Source organism: Colletotrichum fioriniae (genome assembly GCF_027942845.1).
Source record: "Colletotrichum fioriniae strain IMI 355084 chromosome Unknown scaffold_6, whole genome shotgun sequence".
NCBI lineage: Eukaryota > Fungi > Ascomycota > Sordariomycetes > Glomerellales > Glomerellaceae > Colletotrichum > Colletotrichum fioriniae.
In genome coordinates, this window is record NW_027076842.1 from 1882292 (window position 1) to 1900201 (window position 17910).

The window sequence follows — 17910 nt, forward strand, 5'->3', positions numbered from 1 at the left end:
TAATGATCTCGACCTGAGCTCTCATCTTCCGTCCGATCGCATGGACGAGAGAGGTAAGGTCCGAGTCCTGAGCCAGGGTTGTGTCATGGTCGTTGACAGGGCAACCGCCCCAGACGCTATGACCGTACCTGCCAGGATCCGACGCGGTTGTGCGCCAAGGTAGGCAGTTAACGCGCTGGACCCTTGTCACTCTCCAAATTTCCTGGTGGTATTCGTAACCTTCCGACAGTTTCCAGGAGCTGCCAATCCATCCACCAATTTCTTGACTCGGACTTGCGAAACGAGCCTTTCCTTTGTACTGGTTTCGGTCGCGCGATCTCCTGCATCCGCGATACATCTGGAGAATGGGTGCTAACGACAGCACGGAGAGCCGCAAGCGCAGTCGTGCCACACCAGCAAAACCAGACCACAGTGTCCCATCGAGCTTCAAGAAACGAAAGCTAGACGCCAATGGCAACCTCATTGTTGCCTCTTCCCCGACAACACCAAAGACTACTCCCGGAGCCAATTCGTCGGCTGTGAAGAAGTCGGCTCGCAGTAAAATTACATCCTCGCCCGTCTCAGCATACGACGTCCCAGACTCCCCTGAAGACAACCCGCCACGTCGAATCCGCAATGTCAGGAGCGTTGACCGACCGACTGCCAAGGTCCCGATCCCGCCTCGCCGCGATGTCGACGTTGACATTTACGATATTCCCTGCTCCGACGATGAGTTGCATTCGAGCCCGAAGGAGGTGAACTCGCAGAAAGCAAGCCCTACGAAGAGAAAGAGCAATACCGCGGTCGACCACGATGTGAACGAGGTCAATGGAGGGGAAACGATCGAGAAGCCGCAGCCTCGAAAGGGCAAGAGCAATAAGGTGGCGGGTCAGGACGAGAAGGTTGCTTCGACGGAGGAGTCTTCCTCGCAGATACGATCAAGCGGTCGCCGGAGAACTCTGACAGCGAAAGCCCTCGAGCATGTGGAAAAGGTTGCCAGCCGCTCTGCCACTCCGACTTCTCATACGAGAGCCTCTGCGGCTGCGAATGAAGTGCCGGAGTCCAAAAAGGCTACGGTGAAGGCGAACCGCAACATATCTTTGCCTCTGAAAGGTATTTTGACGCCGTCCAAGCGGGACGGTACGCCAAGGAGGAGCAAGAGCGTAGCGTTCGATTCCGCTAGTGCCTTGGCTCAAGAGGAGGTGTTTTTCGAGGATCTTCCGACCAAGTCTGGGAGAGGCCGAAGACCATCTCAAAAGGTGGTCGAAGCAAAAGTAGCAGTGGTGAAACCCGCGAAGTCACGAAAGGCGCTACCAAAGGTGATAGATGAGGAGCCGCAGGGAGAAAACGAGGCGGAGTCAGCAGTCGAAAAACAGCAAGATGAAGAACCGGTTGCAGAAGCGTCAGAGCAGGAGGAAGAGGAAGACGAGGACGTTTGTTTGATATGTATGAAGCCCGATTCCAAGCCTGGAAACAGGATTCTGTTCTGTGATGGCTGCGACAAGGCGTTCCATCAGAAATGTTACAACGTGCCCAAGGTTCCCCGGGGAGACTGGTTCTGCAACGACTGTGTTGGGCAGAAGCAGTCGCGAGCAGTAGCAGCAGACGAGGCGGTGAAGACTCCCAATTTCGCACAACACCTGAGCAATCTGCAAAGGGTGTTACTAGACCGGTGTACGGGTCGCCGACGAATTAAGCTGATTGACCAGGATGATGCCTACGAGAAGGCGCATCAGCTGGTAGAGCAGACAGTACTGGCAGGGGAGGGCAACTCCATGCTCGTAATAGGGGGTAGGGGTTGCGGCAAGACCACGGTAAGTCGAAAGTCATTCTCCCTGCATCGGTACTGTTCTAAGATGAAAAAGCTCCTCGAGAGCATAGTCGACGACCTGTCTTTGCAGCACAAGAAGGATTTCCATGTTGTAAGACTAAACGGGTTCATTCACACCGACGACAAGCTGGCCCTCAAAGAGATTTGGCGGCAATTAGGCAAAGAGATGGAGACAGAGGACGAGGCCAATGCTCGGGTTTGCATCCCCAATACCTCGAGAGATAAAGGCCAAAAAAACTAACGAATCGCATAGTCAAATTATGCCGACACAATGGCCTCGCTGCTTGCGCTGCTATCTCACCCGTCAGAAATGGCACAGGCGGAAGAGGGTGTGACGTCGCAAGCGGTCGTCTTCATCATTGATGAGTTTGACATGTTTGCAGCGCACCCCCGGCAAACGCTGCTCTACAATCTGTTTGATATTGCACAGGCGCGGAAAGCCCCTATCGCAGTGATAGGTTGTACGACACGAATGGACGTAGTAGAAAGTCTGGAAAAGCGCGTGAAAAGTCGTTTCAGCCACCGCTATGTCTACCTGTCCCTCCCGAAGAGCTTGCCGGCATACTGGAAAGTATGCAAGCAGGGCCTTTGTGTAGACGACGAGGACATGGAGGCCGAAGGCATTGACGTTAGTGTCGATGGACACGAAGCTTTCCACGCAAATTGGAAGGCTATGATTGAGGTATGTTTCTAGAGCAGATTGTAGGAGGGGTGGATGGAAACTGACTTACCTTTCCACAGGTTCTGTACAAGGAAAAGGCATTCCAAAGTCTGTTGCAATACCACTACGCGACGACGAAATCCGTCTCGGCATTCCTATCAGCGTGTATCCTTCCCCTCTCCGCGCTCTCGTCTACATCACTAGACCTCGTCATTCCGCCAACGCCAAGCGGCGCGGTCGTCTCCCTCACGCCGCCAAACTCCAAGCTTCACCTTTTGTCGTCGCTCTCGGAGCTGGACCTGGGCCTCCTCATCGCAGCAGCGCGACTGGACATTGTCGCGCACACGGACACTGTCAACTTTGCGATGGCGTACGACGAGTACGGCTCGCTGATGGGCCGGCAGCGCGTGCAGTCGGCCAGCTCGGGGTTGCTGGCCCTGGGCGGCGGCGTGCGGGTGTGGGGTCGCGGTGTGGCTGGCCTCTCATGGGAGAGGCTCGTTGCTCTGGGGCTGCTGGTGCCAGCGGGTCTCGGGACGGGTCGGGCTTCGGGGTACGGCGGGCTGGAGGGCAAGATGTGGAAGGTGGATATGGCACTGGAGGAGATTCCCGCAGGGTTGAAGTTGAATAACGTGTTGGCGCGGTGGTGCAAGGAGATTTGAGCGTGAGAAATGGAATCATGCTTTGATGAAGACTGGGAATGTAGGCCGTCTTTGGAGGCATATGATATGACTAGGGCGTATAAACCAAGGCTATACACCAGCATCAGCCATTGTTAGGCTTTCATATCTACACCCCTGCGGCCTGTGACAGTAGTTGAAGGCAAAGGGGCTGCTGATACTGAAAGTTGAGCGCCCTCCTTGGCGATCTCATTTCCACAACTGGTAACCAGGATTTGGCGCCACATGAGTATCGCGCGGTCTCGTAGGGCGGATTTGGCATAAAGTGGTCTGATTGTCTATCAAGTAGGTACGCCAGACGTGCGAGATGAATACCTACCTTGGGTAGGCAAGTAGGCACGTTGATTGAAGGTTGGGGTTAATTACATTGGACCAGGCGGTTGTTTGATGCGGCGCTAGAGAGACGATCCGGCCCGGTGTCTACGCTACTTTGGAATCCAAGAAAAACCTGCAGTCTGCTTACGATATAAGATGTAGGGTGAAGGGGGGAGGAAATACGAGGACGGCGGGCAGTATTTCTATTCTCTCCAACAGACTTTAACTTTGCTGGAGTCTCTGGGGCGGTTGATTTTGTGGGATTCTTTTTGATGTTTAGTGATCATGAGATTAGTGTAATTCGGATAGCGTCAGCCAGGCGATGGTAGTACTATAGTGAAATACCGGTCGTCTTTGAGTGTCGTAGGACCGAAGCGGATCTCATTGGTTTGGTCTGCTGTCAAGTCCTAGGTTTAAAGTCTAAACCGGGCTTTGTTTTGTGGTGTGGTAGTTTCGAGGTTTGATGGCTGTTTGTTGCTTGGGGGGTGGGGGGATTTTGATAGCTGTGTAACGGCCGTAACGTCGTCGGACGCCGGGGGAAGAGGTCAACATGCAGATTATGAGGAATTTTGGGTGTGCCCTTCCTGCGATGTACTTACGGCCCCCGGTCACGAGGCAGGGGGCTTGAAGAGCGGAATGTCTGTCGGACTATATCACCATATCTCCGTAGCGGAGAATGGATGAAAACATAAAGTAGGTATCCGTAGATGATGTCACGATGTCACGGCATCGCGGAGAAACACGTGCTGAATAAGATAGAGTATGATCCCTTTCCGCCGGGGGATATATATAATTAGGCGATCTTCACGAGGCAGCGGGAGGGGAAGGGAGGAGGCTGGAGCGGCCGGGGTTGTGGTTGATCTGACGGGATGATGGGGGGTGGAGGGGGTTCGTGAAACCTTTGATCATCGTAGCAGCGCATGGGCTCTGACAGCCTGACAAAAGATGGGAAAACAGGACAGACTACCGCTCCAGACACTGCATACTACGTGAGGGCCAGTAGCATATGAGCCTGGTCAAATGCGATTGTCAGCTTGTCTAAGATATGGGTTGACGTTTGTAAGAAGACGGTGAGTGCAGTCTGAAATGTCCAGTGTGTTAGTGTAGTGAAGAAGCGCCAAGCGATGGCGGCCGCCTCGGGTAGTTTGTGGTAGTTTAAACGACGTTGGAGAGTGTCAGTGACGCCCCCCTTCGGGCGGCCGCGTGCCAAGAGCTGTAAGCCGGCCGCTCCCCTAAAAGAGGGTTTGTTTTCTTACCTACATCTAAGGTACACTCCCTAGCCCCCCTCAAGTACCTGAAGGCATCTACCGAAGTCTGGACCTCATTGGATCCTTTCCGAAGTGCGCATGGCCATGTGTGTGTGTGTGTGTGAAAAGAGGCGTTTCTCTCAAGAATGCCATTGTTCTCGTATTCGTTCATGCTGGAAAAGATGGAGATTGGTGAGTGAGCATGCCAGCCGCACGCGTGTGGTTGTTGGTGTGCGGATGGATTAGGTACTTTGGATGGACGACGGAAAGGCCCTGCAGCTCGGGAAACGTCTTGGTGTTTGATTGAATCTTGCATCGGCCCAATGGCAGCTCCCGTCTCGATACTTTCGAGGCAAAAGACAAGGTCGGGTACGGATACCTTTAGTGATCAGTCTTCCATCGGATACAGGGTGGTCCCACACGTCTGGGAACCCGGCGGCCGCCCGCCGCCACGTTGCGGCGGGTTGAATTCCGCACACGGGCATCCAATCTGGTGGGTTTTGGGGTTTTGGTGTGGTTCTCTTTCTTTGAGTTCCGTTAGGTTTTTGAGTGTCTGGGTCTCCAGGTGCCACTGTCATCTGTCATCGATCCGAGTTAGCCATGTGCCGAGAAACACCAGGCCAGGCTCTTCTCCATCTTCTCCCCCTCTCCCCCAGGACCACTGGACCACTGGACCATCTTTTGAAAACATCCAGTGGGACATCAGCCGCACGATCTGTTTGTTTCTGAGTCTTTCGAGGGGGGCTGAGCTGATGGGACGACAGAAAAAGACAAGAGAAACGTCCGAGCCGAGCAACCTGCCATGCCTTGGTTTTAGTGGCAGCACAGAAACTTGTCCACTGACTCCCCTTGTCCTACGCAGTAAGGTAAGGAAGGTACTTTGTGTGTGCGTGCGCGAGAGAGAGAATGAGGGCGGCCGCCCATGCTTCTACCCCATGCCATCCCAATCCAATCCCGTGGCCCCCGACGAGTTTCCTACGGATACAGAAGTACGAACACCTCAGTTCAGCCAAAAGGTGTGAGGTAAGGTATGCATGGGTCCCGTCCGCCTGATGGTATTTTTCTCGTTATTTTTCAATCTGTGATTCCCTCCGAAGCTGGGGGAGGGGGGGGACTGGGAGGTTGACCGCATCTTTTTTACAACGTGACATGGGACTACAAGTACTAGACGGACTGGCATCAGTTCCTTCCTTACCCGCTCTCCGCCGCTTCTTTTCATTGATTGGCCTTTTGTTCTTTTGGTCTTTCTGACGCTGTTCTTGATCAATCATCATCGTTAGTTTGCCATCTACCATACCCAAGGTACATATCCCTCCCGACCTTGAGGTCATCTCGGGTCTATTCCGTTTCCCTTAAATCTCTTACGACTTCACACTCCCAAAATACATTACCGTACATCACTCAACTACCTAACCTTGCTTGGTTCACTCCGTGGTAGTACCCCTTCTTGTTTCTTCTTACGGATACTCGACTTCCTCACCTCCAAACCTTGCTCTTCGCGGGAATCCTTGCCCTGCTCCCCTTCCCCAGAGCCCTTGTCTTCTACCGGCTCCAACCCTTTCCGGCAGGGAACCCAGCCCAAGGGACACGCATACCTTGTACACACTACACAGTATCGCACTGCGGTACAGATACTAGCATCCGTATCTGTGGTATAGGTAGCCGGTCTTCACCGTGCCATCACCGCCCACCACACACAGCTACGCCTCACGGAGCCCATCTCACCCGGCCGCCCTCTGCGCCTCCGTCCTCCGTCTCCGTGCCAAGCTGGCACTGCCTCCGAACCACAACGCATCGCTTCCTCTTCCGCCGCATAACCTGGCAAGGCCCCATTCCAATACCCTCCCGGCTTCGATCTACCGTTTTACCGCAAACTTGACTTTTCTATTCTCGTTTTTCAAATCCGAACTCCTGGGACTACATTCCCTACCTAGCTTACCTACTCAACCGACTCCTCTACACCAAATCTATTCTATTACTTGTTCTTTTTTACCTCATATCATCTTCGGCAATAGAGCTGTTTTCCCCCAAACTAGAGCTTAGCAACCTTAAACTCACATCGCATCCTCAACCCTCATCCATACTCGTCTCCAGATACAGACTTTCTGCACATGGGGTCGAATACCCGCATCTAAACTGAGAAATCTCCCTCCGCCCGCCTTCTCGTCCATTTTTCTCTACCTCCAACAATGTCAAAACGCACAACCTTTACCACAATCTCCCCTCTACCCCCAGGCATCACCCGCGATGCCGTCCTCGACTTCCTCCACAACCACCTCGAGATGATCGACCTCAACCCCCTCATCAAAGAGCGTCACCTCATCCCCCTCCGCCCAACGCGCCCCCGGAAGAGCACGCCTGCGCCTGGTACTCCCTCACCGACGAAATCTCCTACCTGCCCGGCGGCCTGGCCACGGGAAACGTCAGCTACACTTGCTGCTTCCACGACCTGCCCACCGGCCTGCAGACCCACTGCTACGCGCCCATGGGCCTCGAGATCCGCGACAAGTGGACCGTCGCCGGCTCTTTACCCGGAGAACCCATCGAGCCCGTCGAGCTCGGCATCGGCGCCCCGCTTACGGGGCTCTACATCCGCGAGGACGTCGATATGCGCTGCAACGTCTTCACCTCGTCCTTTGTCAAGAAGACGCTCAAGAAGAGCCATGGCTTGCTGGTCGACCGGTTAAAGACAAAAGTCCACCGCGCTGTCGTCGCCGCCGCGCATCAACGGCACGGGAGTCAGAACTCGCTATCGGGGTCTATAAGGTCCGGCTCAAGCGGGAACAGCGCACCGCAACCACCGTTCCCGCCGACACAGCATCAAACGTACCCGAATACGACTTACACGAACAACAACGCTCTCGGAAACCAGATCAGTCTCCCATATAGGCCCTCATATCCCAACAACAACAACAACAACATCAACCCCGTAACCGCTCCAACTCCAGCACCGACGCCCCCGGCCAGCGACGGCTCCCAAACCTCACAAAACGCATACCCGGAACCCCTCCGTGTCCGCCGCACCACCCAAACTGGCTCGACGATGTCCCATCAACATCAACATCACCAGAAGCCGTCGTGGCCGGATATCAAATCGCAGCCGTCCACAGCCAATGGTTATGCGCAGGTTAACTTCTTGGGCGGCGGCGGCGGCGGCGGCCACAACGCCTACGATGCGAAACCTTTACCTCCGTCGCCGTACGCGGGTGGGAGAGCAGCGGGAGGTGGCGGTGGTGGCGATGCCGGTCAGCAGCAGCAGCAGCGGAATGGGTGTCAGCAGAACAGTGGCGCGACGCTGCAAGGGCCCTTTGTTGCTGAGCTGGAGTGAGTGAGATCTCGCGAGAGAGGGTGGCGGAGTGCCGTGCTCTTTGTGTCGGAGTCTTTTGTTTCCCGTCGTTTCGGCCTAAGGGCTTTTTGTGTTGGTTATATAAACTCGATACCCCATATCTTTTTTTTTAGCAAATTTATAAAAGACATACACTCTAGTACATGAGAAGTTCTTTCATCGCCGCGTGAGATTTGGGTATTTTGTGTAACACAGGTGAGGCGCAGGTTCCCGTCCTGGTGTAGCAAGGTTGGTGAAGTTGACTAAGATCAAGTCTCATATTCTAGACCTCAGGCCGGGGCTGAGTTTCTTGTCATCTTTCAAATATCATTGAATTACTAAGTTCATCTCCACCAAAAGCGAATTCCCGACACTTACACACCTTTTCTGTGCAAATTTCATCGGGAGAGAGAGAGCCGCACCCAACCAAAAATGTATCGCTCTTTACACAGCGAGATCTTGTAATATTCCGAATCCCAGCTTCCTGTGTGTTCATTTGGCTTCAATTGACGCAAATTGTTGTCCGATGCTACAGGTGCTTATGAACACTGTACTTGAGCAGCCCTCCCCTCCCCCTTTCCCCTTGGACGACTTTCTGCTCAACATGACTTTCCTCGTGTGAATTTGATTCTCTGTTTGAGGGCGCCATGGGCGGCATCGCTCTCACCCTACCCCCACCCCTCCCCTCTTTCCCCGGCTTTAGAGACCTCTCTAAATTCTGAATTTTGGCTCTGGAAATTTTGCTGGTATGGATTTTGGCTGCTCTCTTGGTGCATCGAACTTTGGAGGAGAAGAAAAAGAAGAAGTAGAACCTTTTCAAGCGGTCCTGTTTAGGTAGTTTCGCGTTGATGAACCGTAACATGGATGGTTGCGTCCTAGACCAGACTGGGAAGAAGAAAACCTTTTCTTTTTTTTTCGTCAAATTAATCCGAAAATGAAAAGTTTTGCACTCTATCGATGCTCCATTTGTAGAAATATATGAACGAGACTCATTCGATACTGCCAAATGATGTTTAAAAAAAGAGAAAAGAGGGGGGAAAAAGTATCATCCCAGCCGAGTAAAATCTCGAAACCTTCACTTTGGCAAAATACAAACCGAGTGCCCGCGCATGCAGGTCATAATTGTGACTGCGGCCAACCATACAGGACTTGGAATATGAAAATTCATCTTCGGTCTCATGGTCACCCTGGCCTGTATTGGAGATATGAAAATCGAGGTGTTTCAGTCTCGCATTCACGATTATAGCAAGATGAGCGGGTTTATGGATCTTCAAAAACATAATGCTAGACTGGCAGAGTGATACATAGCGACCAAAAGCGATGCCACTTTTAACAAACACCGTCCGTTGTAGTCGATGGCCGAGCGGTACGGTTCTTGCCCTTGAATGGCGGAAGCGTATGTTGGCTCACGGTCCTATGTCATGCCATGGATAGTTTTTTTTTTTTGGACCATTCTTCTTCATAGTAATTTGGGTGACGAGCGATGTTAATGATGCAATGTCTGCATATTCACATATGGACCCTTTTTTCTATGGAATACGATGACGGACTCGGAAGGTTGCGGGTTTGAACCCAAGCTGTTACTTTCGTCTTTTTTTTTTTTTTTGTTCTTATTATGCTTCACGCTGCGTGGGTGCTCATTTCGTTGATCTCGTGATGGAATTGGCATGTAGACGCGACATCTCTCTTGAGGAAGCGCGACCAGAGAATAAATCTACAAAAGAAATCTTTGATTGGCATAGTTTCCCGATCTAGAATCACCTTGAAGAGAGAAACCATCGCCCGCTAATGACTTCAGTCCATGTCTGCCTGGCAGGCTTCCATCCAAGCCTTGCCTTGTGCTGCCTGCTAAAGCCGGACGCCCGCCCCGGCCCCCGCTTTTCCCGGGCCGAGACCCTGAACGACGCTACCCCCCGCCCGTATGAGCCTGGACCACCGCCACCGTTGCTAGCCTCGGGCGAAGCAAACAGTCAGCTCCCACCGGATCCAACCACAGCCAAAGAGCAAGGGGGCAACGAGGGGTAAGATGATGCCCAATTGAGTACTAAACAAGAGAACATGCACTTGTGACCAACACCCTTTCTCCACATCCCACTTTCCAAACCCCAATTTGGGGGCTTAGATACGTTGTGACTAATCGCACTGATTATGTCGATCCCAGGGTCCTGGTTCTGGTAATCCCGCCAAGTCCGTTCCAACGACGCTCCGCGGTCAACCAGCCTGCCGGAATACAAACAAAATCACCGGCCGAGGAAAATACATGCGACCATACCCACTGGAGAACTCGGGATCCCGTCCGCTCTCCCACTGATAAACCAGCGAGGGCCAGAGTAGTAGTCGGGTCGGAGACGACCGGCGAATGCCTGGTGTTGCATGTTTTGTTTTTGGTGGAATTTTGCCCCCATGCTTATGATTTTATGGAGTCCCTCGGGGCAAGCAAGTAAGAGAGGGTGCTGGTATTGTGCAAGTGTGTATGTGAGAGAGTGTGTGTGATAGTGTAATAGTGTGAATGTGTGTGTGTGTGTGTGTGTGGAAATAACAAGCCATCATCACCGTGCCACCGCCCGAGGCACAGGAAGGAAGGGGGGAGGAGGAGCCGGGGACCGGGGAGCCCTCAGCCCCGGTCCGAAGGTAACTCTACCGCGGACCTGGAACCGGATTCTTCAACAAGTCCGGACAAGTCTCAGCCCTATGGGCTTTGGGGGCCACGAATCGATTGGCTTGGGTGCGTTTCCGAACCAACAAGCGTCTGCTGTGCAGTATCTCAATGGCGATAGGGCTGAGTTGCGTGGGGGCACTAGAGGGATTTCCGGTGGGCTACGGCGATAGCCTAGTCTCTTCAATGGACGCCTTTTGGGCAGTGGATCGGTAGTTTCTTCGTGTAGGAGGGGGAGGAGTTATTCATATCAGGTTTTTTTGGCCCTTGTCCCTGTCCCCGGAGTGGGAAGAGGCCCCGTTTCACATCCTGATTGGGAAGTGATTGTGTGCCGATATGATGACCGTTATCAAGTCTGGAAGTGACAAGTTGGTTTGGATGTGATATTGTATACCTTGTATGACATCAAGTTCCAGGCTTCCTTTCCGTTCTCGCTGAGCCTCGTGACTCAAATTCTGCTAGTGGTACGGCTTAGCCTCTCGAACGATGGCTATAAAGTTCTCAGTTCCGAGCAGTGGCCGAGGAAACATTCGAAGCCTATAGACATTGAATCAAATCCTCCTGCTCTCTTGTCCACAGCAACCTCTTCTTCTCTTCAGATACTTCAGTTACAACATCACTCAGTCATATTACTCCAGATCCAGACAATTGGATCTACGTTGGCGAGCCGTAAATCATGGCGTCCCCAATTACTGAGAAGCAAACCATCCAAGAAACCACTATTCAAATCCCGGATTTCCTTGCAGACTGGCGCCGACACGCAAGCTGGCCATCTCCTTACCCTCCAAACCACCACCCAGATTCCCAGTACATCAAAGCCGAATCCGAAAGATGGCTACGAGGCTACTGTTATAGCAACGCCAAGCCCAACTCCATCAACAAGGGCATCAACGAACTCTTCATCTCCAAGATTATCGCTGGCGACTTCCCCGAGATAGCATGCATAATCTACGCCCACCAGCCCACAAGACACGTCCTCCTCGCCGCGCTCGTCATGCTCCACTTCTTCGTCATTGACGAGTTTACGGATAACGTGGACGATACGGAGGAGGGCGAGGCCCAGGTGCGGAGACAGTCTGCCGCCATGGTCCACGCGTTTCGGCATCCCGAGCAGATCTTGGCCACGGCCACGGGGGAAGATGGAAATAAGGATAGCGATGAGGTGTGGGTGGGTGTTCGCATGGCAGCCGACATCGCGACCCGCTACCGCAGCGACGACGTAGGCGGCACGTCCGAGTCGTGGAAAGTTTTTGTGGACACTTTCGCAGAGTACCTCGACGGCGTGGGCGACGAGGTGGCGCTCCGGAGAACGGGGCCGAACGGGGAGGTGGGAGGACACAACTGCGTGCCGAGCCGGGAGGGGTACATCGCCGTCCGACGCCGTACCATTGGCGTTCTCCCGGGCATGGCGCTCCTCCTCATCGACCGCGCCATCCGCCCCGGCTTCTTTGAGATTCCTGCGGTGGATTCGCTGTTGAGTCTCTGCGTCGACATCATCATCAACCAAAACGACATTTACAGTTTCGATAAAGAGCAGGCCAAGAGCGAGGACGGACATAACGGTGTGAGGGTCCTCATGGAGGAGGACGGGATGGGTGTGCAAGAGGCCATGACGAAGCTGGGCGAGGAGACTAGTGATCTTGTGAAGAAGTTTGTTGTAATTTGCGAGGGGCTGCCGACTTTGGAGGACGAGGTTGATGATGTGAATTTGAGAATCCTGCGGGACGGGTGCGTTTCGTGGATTTTGGGGATGGAGGTTTGGTCTACGCTTGTGACCAAGAGATATGGGATGCAGAGGTTGGATGGGGAGAGGAGGTATACGCCTACGCCGAAGAAAGAGAAGAAGCAGCCGAAGGAGCAAGAGAAGCAGCAGCAGCAGGAGCGACAGGTTCAGGAAGCTCAGGGGTCTCAGCTGGCTCGGGAGGGTATGATGAGTTTGATGAGGAGGTTGCCGGAGGATTTGATGTCTCTGCTACGGAGGATTTTTGGTTTGTAACGATAAAACTTGTTAGTCGGGATAGTCTAGTGTATATGATCTTTGGTGAATAGGCAATATGTTGGAAGAATTAATTCTCAAAGCGATGACAAGAGTGCAATGTTGAATGGGCCTGACTCTGGCCTCTTTACCGATCCTTGGCGGAGTTCGTGTGTACTGGACGAAAGTAAATTGTGCGGTAGACAACCAGAATAGGACCATTCTCTGCCGAGCGAGAGGCACAACTCGCTTCGGTTCCGCGCGCCGCTGGCTAAGACGCATAACCAAGCGCCGTGTTGGTTCGGCGGCGCGCCACAACAAACGTGACCATGTATTCAGCTACCACCCAGTGCAACGAAAAGAAGCTGTGTCTGGCCCAAGTAGTCGATACCTATTCTCGTCACGGGTTGTTGGTCGCTTAAGGCCCAGCTCTGACCAGTTGTGTGCGGTGACGCCGGCCCGGAAAAGCGGGGATCTGGCCGTGATTCCCCGGCCGCCGACCTCAACACATATTCTGGGATGGAAGTTACAGCAGGCTCGTGCTTATTTATTCGGTTGCTTCCCGTGATTCTGATAGTTTGAGGCATATGAATTCCTCGAACTGTATTGAACACTACACTCAGTTCAGATACTGCCTTTGAGACTCGAAACCTCATTTGCCTTGCCATCCATCAAAGCCAGCCTCGATTTGGTACAATGGAAAAGAAAACGACGAATGCACAAAACCCTTTGCTCCAACTAGAGCTGTTGAAGAAACTAGACCTCTCAGATACTGAGATTCGAATTCTTGATATTCTGGCCTATGACATTCTGGCCTATGACATTCGAGCGACCAGTTGGGAGACCGCTTCAGAGGCTGCATCTTACTTGGACGCTCTGTGCCCTCCTCTAGAACAGCGCAAAGAGGCAGAAGGCTACTTCTATCTCATTTGGAGCCTCATAACAGATATTGCAACCAGTCACGACGTGACAAAAGAGACGCAAACTCATCTCATCAACACCCTGTCAGCATTGCAGCAATGTGCAAAAGGTGAAATCGACATCTGGGGTGTAAGTGTATTTCGCTGGTCAATGAGCACTCAAAATTGGGCCAAAATGACTGACCATTTCAAACTTGACAGAACGAAGAAGAGAGACAGCGCGTTTGGAAAGACCTGCCATTGTTTTACATGGCCGTTGAGGCTTCTTTAAGTGGTACGTTGCCATTGAACCACTGTCGTCCCTCGTGAAGAGGGACAAGGCTGCGTGCGGACCTGAAGGCCTAACGCGAGATAAGACCCAACTCAAGAGGCGACAACAGAAAGCTTCACCTCAAAAGACGCACAAGAATGGCGCAGTATCAAAAGATTCGGCGCTATGTTACTAGGAATGGGCGTCCTGGGCCTCCACACGCAAGCAATGGACGCGTTGCGCTCGGCGCTCGAGGAGGAGCCGAGCCCCATTCCGGCGGTCGCAGAGTGCCGACTGCGCGTCGCCTGTGAATGAATTCGTCACAGCGCGAGGCCTCTCCTTGGGTGGGCGCGGGAGAACGTTGGCTATTCCGAGATGCCAGAGTACGAGAGGGACTTGACGGAGGGAGCGATAGCATATCAAGGGGTTCTGTACGAGGGTCCGCCGATCATGTGTCTCCAGCGGTGGGGATTTTGGATGGATCGGCTCGAGTGGCTGGCGAAGAGTGATAATTATGGGCTGGGTGAGGAGGTGAGGACGGAGGCATTTGAGGCGTTTGGGGTTATGAAGGAGGTTGAAGGGCGGATAGGACATACCCTGTGATGAAGCGACCATTTGTCCAGCTTCCTGCTCATGTATCATTGAAGTTCCACTCGAGATTTCTAGCACAGCTCAGATATAAAAAAGAATAGAGGATGTGTGAAGAAGTCAAAGGCTGTACGACGTCCGAGTGGATCCGAATCTCGTCGGCGTTACTCTTCTACTTGTTGATCAACGGAGTAAGATTCCCAGATCTGCCGAGCAATGAGGATTCTTCACTTGGTTCTGTGCACATGAGATGACTACTTGATGACCATTTTTCAGCCAAAACATTTTACCCTCTACCGCGGTTGCTCTACCTGACTTGTTCTTATCACAGGGGAGCCAGCAAGACATAATAGTAACTACTACCATAAGCGTAAAGTAAAGCTGCCGAGCCATTTTGCTTCTTAAGAGCCAAAGGTGGCTACTAGACATCCAGCACCAGGCTTCACGAGGAAGTGAAAGTTGTAGGGTCAACGTTATGCCACCGAACATCAATTCGTGTTACACAGGACAACTTGAGGACAGAAGCCCACGTTATCAAACAGCGGCTGTTTGATAACGTGATAACAACTGAGAGCGTATTTAAGTCGTCCTTCGCCGAGCAACGTTCAGGTCCTGTCCTAACACCGATTCCCCTTGCGACTTCAGTAGTCTTGTGACAGGCAATGGATGTCGAATCTCAAGTTCACTCATACTTTGGTGTTGTGAGCCGCATCTTTGGGATTCGAAAAGCTAGATCCGATCAGAAGGCAACATTTTCTGTTCTGATGATGATCATGAGACAACATCACCAACTCCACCACGCATGCCTCTCCTTAAATAAAAGGAAGGTATTTGTGACGTAGAAATCATGCACCAGATTGTCCCAGAAACTCGGCGTCAATATGAACATACTCAATCCCGGGGCGTCGACATCAGCATGACATCAACGTCTCCCCAAAACTTGTCTCGAAAATTCTCCGTGATTCCTGCGCGTCAAGAGGAGCGGGAAACAAGGCAAGGGTCCCGCCTTTTTTCTCCCTCTTGTTATCTTACCCCTCTTCCCCATTATCCTGCGACGCGATACATAATATACAACGACCATGCATTAGCATGAACCTATTGATCCCAAGTCTTTCTCTGGTTCCAATCGGAGGTTTTATTTCCACGACGAAATGAAGGAGAAAAGAGGGCCGATGAACGGTGAGCCGTTGGACAGGAACCTAACCGCAACCCAAACCTAGCCAAAGTATTCCCACCTCCTTCTCGTCGTGACCAAGACAAGGGAAAGAAAACTCTGTAGGACGGTAAGTATGTTCGTCGTGTACCTCTACCAGCCCGTCTTTTCGGGATGTCTGTCCCGCTCTCTTGCTTTTACCCCTCCCTCAATCTCACAGGAACTGGGACGAACATGGACAAGGGACGGCCGATTGCGTGCTCGATATCGAATACCCGGACTAATATCAAATCATCGTCGTCATGCTCACCCTCCCTTTTTTGGAAACTCTTGTGCAAGGTAGTCAAATTCTTTGATATGCTTGCAAGCGAAGAAGAAAAAAAGTATACTGTGTGGTACAAGTACAGTCGATCTATATCATAAGCAGATCCCATATGTCCCATAATTCAGACATCCTTCCCCATAACTCCCGGTATGCCAGCTGTTTTTTTATATTCTTCAAGCGGATACCTCTGTCCCCAGTATTCCTGTTGGTCGTCTTATCATTTCTGTGTGTGTGTGTATATATATAATCCTGTTGCCATTGTTGCCTTGTCAATCGTGTGCGTTCCATCCCTTTCTTGTTCGTTGCTGTTTCCCACCTTATCATCATTCGTGTTTGTTTTCTTAGCGTTTCTGAATCATCATCATGTCGCCACGACTTCGTTCTTTTCCCTCCTCTTGAGCCTCTCGAACTTATCCTACTGGCCATCAAAGATACCGTTAATGAGCTCGACCGTTCGTTTCGTCATTGACATCGAGTGTCGGACAGAAAAAAGAGATGTAAAAAGGAAAGTGGCACCGACATCCGTGGCCAGGAATCAGCGACCAGTTCGTATCGTACGCCGAGCGCATTTCGCTGTCCACCAGAGAGAACGTTTCCCATCATATCGCCCCAAGCCGAGGCAACCGACAGGATGAAAACCGGAAAAGGCGGATGGAAGAGAAGAAGAGAAGGGAATTGGAGAAAAGAGAATCAATGTCGGACAAAAGGGGGAGAAACCGCATCAAAAGTCCTCGTCCATCAAACACCGATACCAGAAGAAGGCACAACACGCAAATACCCAGAGGGCGCGCATGCTATGCCCGCCCGCGATCTGCGCCATGTCGATCTGTCCAGAAGGATGGCCCGCCCTGGCCCTCGCCGCCGCTGCCTCCTCCCGCCGCCGCTCCTCGTCCGCGAACCTCACGCGACTGTACGGATCCTGCGATGGGGCGTACGTCGGTGGCGGATGCCGCACTTGCTGCTGCGAAGGCTGCCGCTTCACCGAAGGCTCGGTCCCGGCGACGGCCGTGGCATCCGTCCCGGCCGTGTTAGCGGTTCCCGCGGTGCCCGCCGTCCCCGGCGCCTGCGGTGTCACCATCTCCATCATGGGGATACGTCGCGGCTGTTGCGCCGTGTATGGGGTCGGCGTCGGTTGACGTGGTAGCGGCGGTGGGTGCGTTGGTGGAGGTGCTGCCCTCCATCTCCGGCGCCAGTTGGAACCGAGCCTCGGGCCCCTCCTCCCCGCCCCGCCTCCTCCTCCTCCGTCTGATGAGGAAGAATAGGACGAATAGTTGGAATAGATGGAAAAGGAGCTACGGTGAGGGTGTTGTCGGCCAAGTACGCCAGAGCTTGCTCGGACACTGGCTCGTTCACTGTTGCGGACTCGTCCGTTGTAGTTGAACTCCCGAACAGGACGCTCGCCGCCGTTGTTGAGGGTCGTCGAGTCGGCTGCTCCTGCTCCTTGCGCAAGACCTCCCAGTCCTGTTACGCCTAGTGGTCGTTGCTGTCGCTGCTGCTGCTGCTGCTGCTGCGCCTCCTGCATCTGCTGGTTATGTTGCTTCTGTAGCTCCTTAAGGTCCTGCAGCTGCAGAGCCGGACGCTCCATTTCTGGCGGGGAGTATACTTTGGAGGATAACATCATTGCTAGGGGTATATGTGATCCAAGGGGAAAAGGAGGAATAAGGTCGCCGCAGACCTTTGTCAAAGGACAGCTATTGGCGACTTACCCTTTTCTTGATAGGGTAGGGTAAACGCGTACGTTGGGCCGCAAAGATCAAAGTGACGTCGAAGGAGGGGGGATGGAGGGGGAAGCGAATCTGTATCAAACAACCAAACTGGAGCCCCCTACTGACTCGGCACCAGATGACGCTCAGGGCAGGATGCACTCAACGTCCAGCTTTCTCCGACGAGGTATGACGAGCACGACGGATCTCGCACTTGCGTGTACGTATGCGGAGGCCCCGGATAAGCATGGGCGAGACCTTCTTCGTCGTTGAACACTCAGAGAACAAACGACGAACTCGGCGAA

At 52.8% G+C, this 17910-nt stretch overlaps 5 protein-coding genes across 5 annotated transcripts; 4 read left to right on the forward strand and 1 right to left on the reverse strand.

The window, feature by feature from the left end:
• Positions 1 to 344: 344 nt before the first annotated feature.
• ORC4_2 (origin recognition complex subunit 4) lies at positions 345 to 2051 on the forward strand (the record flags this gene model as incomplete). The annotated part of the gene is made up of 1 exon (XM_065757528.1): positions 345 to 2051. The coding sequence occupies one exon, from the start codon at positions 345 to 347 to the stop codon at positions 2049 to 2051; it is 1707 nt and encodes a 568-aa protein (XP_065613871.1).
• Positions 2052 to 2081: 30 nt separating this feature from the next.
• ORC4_3 (origin recognition complex subunit 4) lies at positions 2082 to 3130 on the forward strand (the record flags this gene model as incomplete). The annotated part of the gene is made up of 2 exons (XM_053189454.2): positions 2082 to 2492; positions 2552 to 3130. The coding sequence occupies 2 exons, from the start codon at positions 2082 to 2084 to the stop codon at positions 3128 to 3130; spliced, it is 990 nt and encodes a 329-aa protein (XP_053052907.2).
• A 3827-nt stretch (positions 3131 to 6957) lies between these two features.
• N0V96_005925 (uncharacterized protein) lies at positions 6958 to 8038 on the forward strand (the record flags this gene model as incomplete). The annotated part of the gene is made up of 2 exons (XM_065757529.1): positions 6958 to 6962; positions 7021 to 8038. 2 exons carry the CDS (start codon positions 6958 to 6960, stop codon positions 8036 to 8038), a joined length of 1023 nt encoding a protein of 340 aa, XP_065613872.1.
• A 3329-nt stretch (positions 8039 to 11367) lies between these two features.
• N0V96_005926 (uncharacterized protein) lies at positions 11368 to 12687 on the forward strand (the record flags this gene model as incomplete). The annotated part of the gene is made up of 1 exon (XM_053189452.2): positions 11368 to 12687. The coding sequence occupies one exon, from the start codon at positions 11368 to 11370 to the stop codon at positions 12685 to 12687; it is 1320 nt and encodes a 439-aa protein (XP_053052905.2).
• Positions 12688 to 16623: 3936 nt separating this feature from the next.
• On the reverse strand, positions 16624 to 17487 carry N0V96_005927 (uncharacterized protein; the record flags this gene model as incomplete). Its single annotated transcript, XM_065757530.1, has 1 exon — positions 16624 to 17487. One exon carries the CDS (start codon positions 17485 to 17487, stop codon positions 16624 to 16626), a length of 864 nt encoding a protein of 287 aa, XP_065613873.1.
• Positions 17488 to 17910: the final 423 nt, after the last annotated feature.